The sequence below is a fragment of the Aythya fuligula genome, chromosome 25, assembly GCF_009819795.1.
Source record: "Aythya fuligula isolate bAytFul2 chromosome 25, bAytFul2.pri, whole genome shotgun sequence".
Taxonomy (NCBI): Eukaryota; Metazoa; Chordata; class Aves; order Anseriformes; family Anatidae; genus Aythya; species Aythya fuligula.
This window is the reverse complement of record NC_045583.1, coordinates 356,583-366,306: the sequence shown is the minus strand read 5'-3', so window position 1 is coordinate 366,306 and position 9,724 is coordinate 356,583. Positions and strand designations below refer to the sequence as shown.

At 56.7% G+C, this 9,724-nt stretch overlaps 1 protein-coding gene across 1 annotated transcript; it reads left to right on the top strand.

Moving 5' to 3' along the window:
- The first annotated feature begins 709 nt into the window (after window positions 1-709).
- On the top strand, window positions 710-2,965 carry OLFML3 (olfactomedin like 3). Its single transcript, XM_032203165.1, has 3 exons — window positions 710-885; window positions 1,194-1,479; window positions 1,921-2,965. Exons 1-3 carry the CDS (start codon window positions 778-780, stop codon window positions 2,703-2,705), a joined length of 1,179 nt encoding a protein of 392 aa, XP_032059056.1. The 5' UTR covers window positions 710-777; the 3' UTR covers window positions 2,706-2,965.
- Window positions 2,966-9,724: the final 6,759 nt, after the last annotated feature.

Here is a 9,724-nt window from a genome sequence, read left to right as displayed (position 1 = left end):
AAAAGGGTTAATTTTCTGTACTCTATTCATTTGCTCACTTTAATAGAAAAGGGGGGAGAAAACGTTTTCGCCTTATCCGGGGCGAGGCAGGAGCACCGCTTCGCAGCGGGACGCTGCTCACCGCGCCAGGACGGCCCCGGGGGGGGGAGCAGGCACCGGGGGCGCCCCGTAACGCGGCTGCGGGGCCGGCCTCGCCCCGGGCCCAGCGGCGCTCGGGGCCGTCCCGGGGCCGGGGGCAGCTTCTCCCGCCGCCGCCCGAGCTGCGGGGCTGCAGCAGCGCCCCCCGGCCGGGCCCGGTGCCGCCCGCCAGCCGCTCCCAGCGGCCCGGGCTCGTCCGTCCCTCGCACCTCGCCCGCGACGGCTCCCCCAGGCGGCACGGGACGCGGGCCGGGGGGGGGCTCCGGGGCCCGTCTCGCCCGGCGGCCCCCGAGCACCGAAGGGGCCGAGCCGCGGGGCGCCAGGGGGCAGGCGCGCACCGTGCGCGGCACCGCGGAACGGCGGCACCCGGGGAGCCGCGGCCGGGCCCCGGGGGGGGGGTTCCCGGCCCGGCGGGGGCCACTGCCGCGGGCAGCCCCGGGCGGCGCGGGGCTGCGCGGCGGCCCCGGCCCCGGCGCCGGCGCCCGTCCCGAAGGGGTTAAGGCGCCCGGGGCCGGTCTCGCGGGGGGCGCAGCCTCCCCCCCTCGCCGCTCCCCATCTGGTTTCCATCGGGGCCGCGGGAGGCCGCAGCATTCCTGAGCGCTGAGCTGGAGGCGGCGCCGGCCGCAGTCTCGGACGGCCATGGGGCCCTGGCGCTGCTGCCTGCTGCTGCTGCCGCTCCTCGCCGCGGCCCCGCGCGCCCAGCAGCAGCTCATGGAGTACGTGGAGCGGCGCCTCGCCCTGCTCGAGGTACGGAGCGGGCTCCGCGCCGCCTCCCCCGCGGACCGGCGGGGCCGGGAGCGGGCCCGGGGCGAGGAGGAGCGGGGACGGGGGCGGGGGCGGGAGCGGAGCCGTCGGGGGGCCCCCGCGCGGCGCGGTGCGGGGGGGGTCCGGGAGGGGGCCCCGGGGGGAGCGGGAGGGTCGCGGGCACGGGACGCGAGCGCCGGGGGAGCCGCGGGGGGCTCCCGCCGTCGGGCGCGGGGGCCGGGGCGGCTGCCACGCGTGGGCCGTGCCGCAGCCACCCCCCCCCCCCCCCCGCGCCCCCTCGGCCGCCCCAGGAGCGGATCTCGCAGTGGCACGAGCAGAGCAGCCGCTACTCCACGGAGCTGCGAGACTTCAAGAACCAGGTGCTGGGGATGCTGGAGGCTGCCGAGAAGGAGCGGGAGGCGCTGCGGGCGGAGGCGGAGGGCGCGGCGGTGCGCGTGGACCGCCTGGAGCGCGAGGTGGACTACCTGGAGACGCAGAACCCCGCGCCGCCCTGCGTGGAGGTGGACGAAACGCTGATGGAGAAGCAGGTGGCCACGGCTAAGCAGAGGAAGAACGAGAAGTACACCAAGCTGACCGGTGAGAGCCTGCTGTGACTTCTCAGCGGGGTGGCCCCGGGTGCAGGGTTGCCCCAGGCTCAGTCACGTCCTGGCATTGACTCCCCAGCGGGGTCTGTGGTGTCTGTGGCACAGAGCCCTGCACGCCTGCAGCTGCCCGGGAAGCTGCGTGCAGAGCCCAGGCCAGAGCCTTGGTCATCTCCCCGGCTGGGCTGGGCTGGGCTGGGGGTGGCTTCCCTAGCCCGATGCACAGGAACAGAATGGGGCTTATTGGTGCCAGCGGGGATGGCACTGCAGCCTCTGCAGCAAGTTTGCAAGGGAGTTGCCTGGGGACTGGGGTGGGACACACCAAGACCTGTGTGCATTTAGCACAGGGTGACCCCAGCACGGGGCAGGAACAGGAACCTCCCTGCCTGCAGGGCCGGGTGGCTTTCAGGCTTTCACAGCTGCTCAACTCTTGCAGATTGCAGCGACACCATTGCGAGCGTCAGAGCCATGAAGATCCTAAAGCGTTTTGGCAGCTCCTCAGGTCTCTGGACCAAGGATGCTGCAGGAAACTCTGAGAAGATCTACGTCTTTGATGGCACTGCCAACGACACGGTGTATGTCTTCCCCCGCATGCGGGAATTCACCCTCTTCTCGGCCACACGCAAGGCTGCCCGCATCAAGCTGCCCTACCCCTGGGTGGGCACCGGGCATCTTGTCTATGACGGGCACCTCTACTACATCCGCCAGCAGGGCCCCTTCCAGGTGATCAAGTTCAACTTGGCCAACAAGACGGTGGTGGACAGCTCGGTGTTCCCAGCCGAGGAGCAGATTCCTGTCTTCGGGCTCTCCCCCTTCACCTACATTGAGATAGCAGCAGATGAGGAGGGGCTCTGGGCCATCTACGCCACCAAGGAGAATGAGAAGAACATATGCCTGGCCAAGCTGGACCCCACCTCGCTCGACATCGAGCAGATGTGGGACACGCCATGCCCACGGGAGAACGCCGAGGGCGCCTTCGTGGTGTGTGGGGCGCTGCACGTGGCCTACAACACCCGCCTGCCCAGCCGCTCCCGCGTGCAGTGTGTCTTTGATGTCAGTGGGACGCTGGCCCCCGAGGATGCCTCCCTCGTCTACTTCCCCAAGCGCTACGGCTCCCACTCCAGCATGAAGTACAGCCCCCGGGAGAGGCAGATCTATGCTTGGGATGATGGCTACCAGATCATCTACCGCATGGAGATGAAGAAGAAGCTGGAGGTCTGAGGGGCTATGGCAGGGCCCCCCCACACCTCTGGCAGCCCTGCCCCAGTGAGCACAGCCCTGTCCCTCGTGCCCTGGCATGGGGTGGCACCTCTGCCCCGTATCCCATCACTGTGAAATGGTGAAATGCTGGACCCCCACCCCAGGCCTCCCTCCACCTGCCAGCATGGGGTGTCCCTGCCTATGACCTCTCTGAAGAAACCTGGACTAATTAAACAAGGCTTTCTTCTCTGTGATACATTGAATAAATGCTATGCAGCTCACTGCAGCCACCTCCTTGGGGGGAGCATGGGGTGCTGGGGCCAGGCTCCAGAGCAGTGAGCTCCACACTGCCCCGGTCACCCCGCAGGGCTGTTCCCAAGAGTGGGGTGTCTGTGCAGTGGGGTGTCTGAACCTGTGTGGCTCCATGGTGGCAACACCCGAGACCCAGAGGAGATGGGGGCAGGACGGGGCTGGTGCTGGAGCCCCTTGGGCGGCAGCTCTGGCTCTGTCAGGCCTGAAGTCCCCCCACCTCTGACCGGGGGGGACTGGGGGCTGCAGCATGCACGTGCTGGGCATGGACATGAGCAGAGCACCAGGAGGGCCCTGGGCACAAAACGGGGCTTGGCCTTGGCCACCCACAGCTGGCAGCAGCATTGAGTGCCACTGTGCCATGTCCCACCAGTCCCTGCCACATCACCCAGCAACAACTGCCCCGTGTACTTCCACTCACACCTCATCCCTGGGCAATGCAGGACTTGGCCCAGAGATGCCAGAGGTCATCCAGAAACCCATTCTGTGATTTATTCCTATCACAGTTGCTCCAGATGCCTGAGAACACAGAGGCTGAATTACGAGGTGTCTGTGTGTCATTAAGCACACTTTTTTTCACATTAGAAATCAGGTCTGGGTACAAACGCTCAGTATATGAAGCTGGGAGCTTACCTGGCCAGGTGAGGATTCCTCCTGCTGGTGTGGCACAGGGCTGCCCAGGGAAGTGATGGGGAGCATGGTAGCAGCACATACAGGGGCTCTGGAGGCTGTGGCTGTGGTGTGAAGGGCCACGAGCCCTCCTGAGCCACAGCACCACCACACCGTCCCCGCGCTGCTGAAAAGCCAGGCCTGCCTCGAGGGATGCTGTCCTGCAACGTGGAGGTTACTCGATACTTGCTTCACGTTCTGTATTATAATTATATTGATTGCACAAGAAAAATGTTTAAACACACACTTTGATTGTAATTGGGTGGTGCTGAAAGTTCAACACAGTGCAAATCAAGCAGAGAAATAATCCAAGAGAGAAGAATGATGCGAACCGTCAAGTTAATTTATAGCCCTTTTCAAGATCAATAACTACAGTAACAGAAATACAATTTTCAGAAATTGCACAGTTGTAAATAATTATGCCAATGATTTCTCTAGCTTGAATTAAAACTGGTGGGGCAGCAATGATTCTACACCAGAAAACATCTAACCTGAAACAGCATTCCTGCAACATCTGACGGTCACTGCCACAGATGCCGGTGCTCGCCTTGGCGTCAGTGGCATGAGGAACAGACGGCAGCTGCACTGGCAGGCTTTTGGTTGTCCAGAGTAGCACAAGTTCATCAAACATTTTAATGTCTTTGGAGAATCTGGCCAATTAGGATTCACCTTGCCATTGCAGGAGGGGCACAACGCCCTGCAGCTGGCCTGTGTTGCACGAAGCTCCTCTCCGGAGCCCTGGGGAGCAGACGGGAAGGCCAGCCTGTGCACAGTGACAAACGTGGCTCTTCCGTGAGAGCTGAGAACCTGTGATTTACTCATAGAAAACTGCTCATGGAACGAGGCAAATGGTTTTCTCTCCACTGCCTTGTGGCTGTGCTGCAGACGCAGCCCCTCCAGCTGCAGCTTTACCCAGGCTTGCAGCCCCCAGGCAGCAACCATGGTTTTGGTGCATCCTGAGCACTGCGGATGACAGCCACAGCCTGAACCACCTGGTGCACCTAGCAGACCAGGATGCCACGACGTGGGAAAGTGGGGACGCTTGGGAAGCATTTACTAGCATGGGAAGTGGCAGCTTTTGGGGCAGGAGGGCTGCCTGCTGCTACCCTGTAAAGTGCCGACACGAAAAACGCTGCCTGCCCTTACCCACAGAATTTGTTTTGTACAAACACTTTTGGAATGAGGCAAAATGGAAAAATAACTGCAGTGTCTGATCGGCTTATAAAATGCAGTACTTATCTAGCACTCCACATCTTCAAAGTACTTCAAGAAACATCAACAAATTAATCCTCAGAATAACCCTGTAAAGCAGAACAGCATTATCTGCATTTGCTGCCAAACCCTTAGACAAAAATCATGTTTGATCTGTAAAAGTGGTTCCACTCTGAGCTGGCTGAAGGGAGCTCGGGCGAAGCGTGGCTGCCTCTGTGCAGCATCCTCTGTGGCCAGTGGGCTGAGCAGGCCCCAAGCCCCCGGCCCGCAGCTGCCCTCACCAAGAAGACGTAAAGGCCAGAGATCACCTCCTGCTAGGTTTTATTGATTTCTCTTTTTCTTGCTTAAATATTTATCAACCTCATTAAGAGGAAACAAAGGTTGTGCCACAGGTAATGGGGCTGCCAGGACACCGAGTGCCCTGATAAACATTAATTACCCCCCACCTGCATCTCTGCCCTTGGGGGGGGAGCAGGGCAGGTGAGGGACACACAATGACACCTGCATTTAAACCCTGGGGCTCAAGATCTGCTCCACTGACCTTGCCCCTGTTTCTGCTGCCAGGTGCAGCTCTGCCCCAGCCCTTTCCTGGCACTGCTCACACCCTCTGTGCCTTCCCCTCCTGGAGCTTCCCTAAGCCCCCTGCCCCTATTGGGAACAGGGTTTTCCTTAGCTTGTGTGGCTGACCCTTCCTCATTCTGCGCAGCCCAGACCTCAGAACTGCCCAGGCCACTGCCACCCATCGAGTCCCTCTGAGCTACCATGCATTTAGGACGAACCCTTGAACTCAGAGTTACCAGTGGCAGAGACTCTGCTGTGTTCCTGTTCATCCCTTGGGCAGGTTCACCTACAGCCACTGTGGCCAGGCCCTTTCCCCCTACCAGACTTTCTTTAAAGCTTTTTTTCTAAGTGTGTTCTCAGCTCAGCTGGCTGACGAAGGTGGCTCCAGCACAAGAGCAGGGACTCACTTGTGTCCCCCTGCTCTCTGGGCCACGGGCTGCAGCAGGCACAGCGCCTTGTGGTGCACATCCCTGACCCGGAGCTGCCGCAGCTCCACAGGGGGCAGAGAGCCCTTCCACAGAGGCAGTGCTTCACAGCAGTGCTATCACTTTTTGTAATGAGAGATTAGTGGAGAATATGCTAATACGCCTTTTCTGGTGAAGTCACTGCTTTCCTTGTGAGTCTACAGCTTCTCATGCTTTAATTGCCAAATATTTTATCTCTTTAAAGAAGAATCTGTGTAAGTAATAATTCCTTTCATCTTTGTTCCTCTTGAAAAATACTTCCCTTCGGAAGGCAATCTGATAAAGTAAATTGAGAAGTTATGTTAACGCTAGGAAAGAGAAAGCAAGATCTCCCACAGCTATTTTTTTCCTCTTTGTCTAATTCTCAAGGATGCTGGCTTTTTTTCTTGCTCTTTTCCAGCTCATGAGAACCACTGATAAAGTGAAATGATTTTTCATGTAGCATTAGAATCTAGGAAACTAAATTAAAAGTAGGCAACTTAAACAAGTGTATTGTAAAGATACTATTGTATTGAAACAAGAAGGGGAGAATAACTTCTCCATTTAATACTTTCTTAATGTCTGGTTGGCAAGTATAATCATAGGCTTTTAACTTCAAATAGGTATTTCTGCCCACATAACATCTGGTTGAGGTCTAACTCATCACACACGAATTGGGAAGCAATAACGCTCTCTGTCCAGGACTTCACAGAAGTGGGAGGATGTAGGAGCTGGGGAGGATCTTAGTGTCAGGAAGGAAAGAAGATGGCAGCAGCTTGCTTAAGGTCCTTTGTGCTTTGCAGTGGAAGTATAGAATAAGCAAAACCGAATTTGCCAGAATTGTTTGCTGACAGCCTCGTGGCAGAGGCAGAGCCCTGGCCTATGGCTTCATGCTGGTGTGGGCTGGCCTGCCGTGCCCTCTGCGGCACCCAGCTGCCTCCCACCACCATCTCCGGCCCCACCACAGTGCTCTCGTTCCCTCTGCACTCTCCTCTTTGCATGTGCTTTGCTGGCAGAGACAACTGGAGAGACAGAAAGTGGGGTTTCATTAAAGAAGAGGATTCTGCAAAAATATGGGGCTCACTGTGGAGCTGACAGGTCTGCTGGAGGGAAGCAATTGTGCTCTGCTCATCCTTCCTGGTGCTGGGGCATCTGTACCATCCTTTCCTCTTGACAAGAAGATTAAAAACAAAATCTTTAGATTCAGAGCTCACAGCCCTGTCAGAGAAGCTGTGGTTCGCAACACACAATGTTTCATTATTTTCTGGACAGTTTCCATTATGAACAGAGTTTGCAGTTACCTCAGTACTTTGATCAGGCTGGATTGTGCTTCATGCATCGCTCCCGATTCGCAGTAAAAGGTTTGTCTCCAGTCAGCAAGGATATTGCTGACACGAGGAGGACCCACGCAGGCAGCTCGCACCATGCTCAGGATTTCATGCATCCTGCAGTCTACATGATTTCAGTGGGATCTTCTCTGGGGTGTTATTATTACTAATTCTATTATTATGAAAGATGTTTCCTGAGGACACAAAAATACTAGCTCAGCTATTCATCTAAGCAGTTCTTTAATTCCTCTGCTCTCTGAAAATCAGCTCCCAGAGCCTGTCTGGAATAGATCCAAGTTTTCTGCTCAATACATCCTCCCAAGGCAAAAGTGCTGAGGGATGCAGTGGGCCTTCCTGTGGCAAAGGAGAGCTTGGGTTTCCCTCCCCTGTGCTTTGCTCTGGCACCGGCTGCAGCCTGGGGGTCGTGGACCAGTTCCAAAGACCCCCAGAGGGGTTTTGCTGGTCTGTTTGCCTCTGGCCCCTCTCCTGCAGCTGAGGTTGGGTGAATGGCAGCTCCAGGCCTGAGGCACGGGCAGAGGCAGGTGCCCTGCTGGGTGCAGTGAGCACCCGTGGCTGTGCTCAGGGACGTGGGACCCCAGGGGGACAGAGTGGCTGCCCCCGCTTGGTGCAGCACCCCAGTGCTGGGGCCGAGATGGTGCCTTTCTGCCGCAGGCATCTGGCAGCCTGGAGGGACATATAACCATGGTAACTGATCATTTCAGAAAATTGATGTCATGGCTACACAGGTAGGGTCAAAACAAACAATATATATATTTTTTCTGTTTCTAATAAAATACAGAAGTGTATTATTGACTCACTAATATCTTAGTTAAGTGAATTTCTTCAAAATTGCCTACGAGCCCTTGCAAGTGAAGTGAAGATGAGCACTTTCCATGGAATTGCTCCAGTAAGAAAAAGGTGAGGTCTGATTAAATCCACGAGGCAAAGCCACCAGGGCAGGCATCCGTGGAGGGGACTGGAGGCCAGGAGCCTGCACGGCTCAGTGCCTCCTTGTCCTGGCTGCTCCGAGGGGCCCTGGCTCATCACCCTCGCCCCACCAACGTGACATGCTTCCTTCCTTGTCCCTTGCCAAGCGGCAGCGCTTGGCACCTCTCACTGCAAGCTGCATGCTTGCAATGGGTGTGGAGAGGTTTTAATGCTGGTTTAGAGCCACGGAGCATCTCAGATGAGCGAGCCACTGGCTGGGGCAGGAGGAGCAAGTCTGTGACAGGGCTCCATGGTGGGGGAGCCGAGGCAGAGTGCTGCTCCTGGGGCATGGAGGTGGTGGCAGGGCCCTGCCAGGCATCCAGGGAGCAGGGGTAGCGGCTGTGGGGTTGGTGGGCCAGCTCCCAGTGGGAAAGCAAGATTTTTTATGTGTTATGAGACCATGCAACGGAGAGGAAAAAGAGAACAAAGACATGTGTATTAATATATCAATTAATTTGCAATAGAAAGGCAGTCCCTGACCTCCATGGAGCTACTTCCTGCTGAGTGGCTGCAGCACTTCAGTCACTTTACATCTCCTGCTTAGCCTCAAAGTGCTCCAAGCCCTGCGACCTGGAGAACTCCAACAGATGAGCAGGCAGCTCGCAGACCAGAGTTATGCTTTGTAATCAGCTCCTGGAGGAGATTGCTCCTCACAGCTTTGTTCTAAATTCTCGGTGCTTCCTTGACTGCATTTTTTTTCTTCTATAAAAGCAAGGTTTTAAATGAAAAGCAGTTTTCCCCAGTGGAACCATCTCCGATGTCAGAGTAATCTGCCATCTTCCTTCCATTTCTTATCCAAGCCTGCCTGAGAAATTGAAATGTTCAGGTTGCTGCAGAACACAGCAAGAAAGAAATATAATTTAATCAAGGGACACCAGTACCAATAACCCCCATGAAATTTGGCATAGCTAGGGTGCAGCATCCTCATGCTGTGTGTCAATTGTGCAATATCCCTTTGCGATGCTCAGCTGTGTTCAGGCAAACCAGGCAATTACGTGCTATGGATTTGCATTCCTGGATCTTCCATTTCTCATTTCATTCCAAAAGCGGCTTGGTTCGCCCTGAAGGGTGTTTGTTGCTGAGGTATCTGACGATCCTGCATCTGGCAGCACAAATGCCTATTGCTGCAAGGATTGTCTTTGCTCTGGAAAACATCTTATTTTTTGCTGGTCATTCAGACACACCAGACAAATTCCACATTCTCCATGCAGGGCAGGAGATGCTGCTGGGGCAGCATTTTGAGTACCCAGTGCAGCAAAATAATATCAGACGCTGCCTTGGTGCTACAGCTCCAGGAGCATGCACAGCCCAGCCCTGACTGGTGGCGTTGCCTTTGAGGAATCAGCTTCCATGACCCTCTCCTGGGCCAGCACCAGCTCATGCTATTTACTTGGAATACAAACAACCTCAGCGTCTGCGTGCACAACACCATTTAGGGGCTCGGTGGTGTTTTTTTTCTCCATGGCGAGGGAGAACACCGCCTGCCCTCTGGGACCGGATGGGACATGGCATGAATCCACAAACCCCTTTC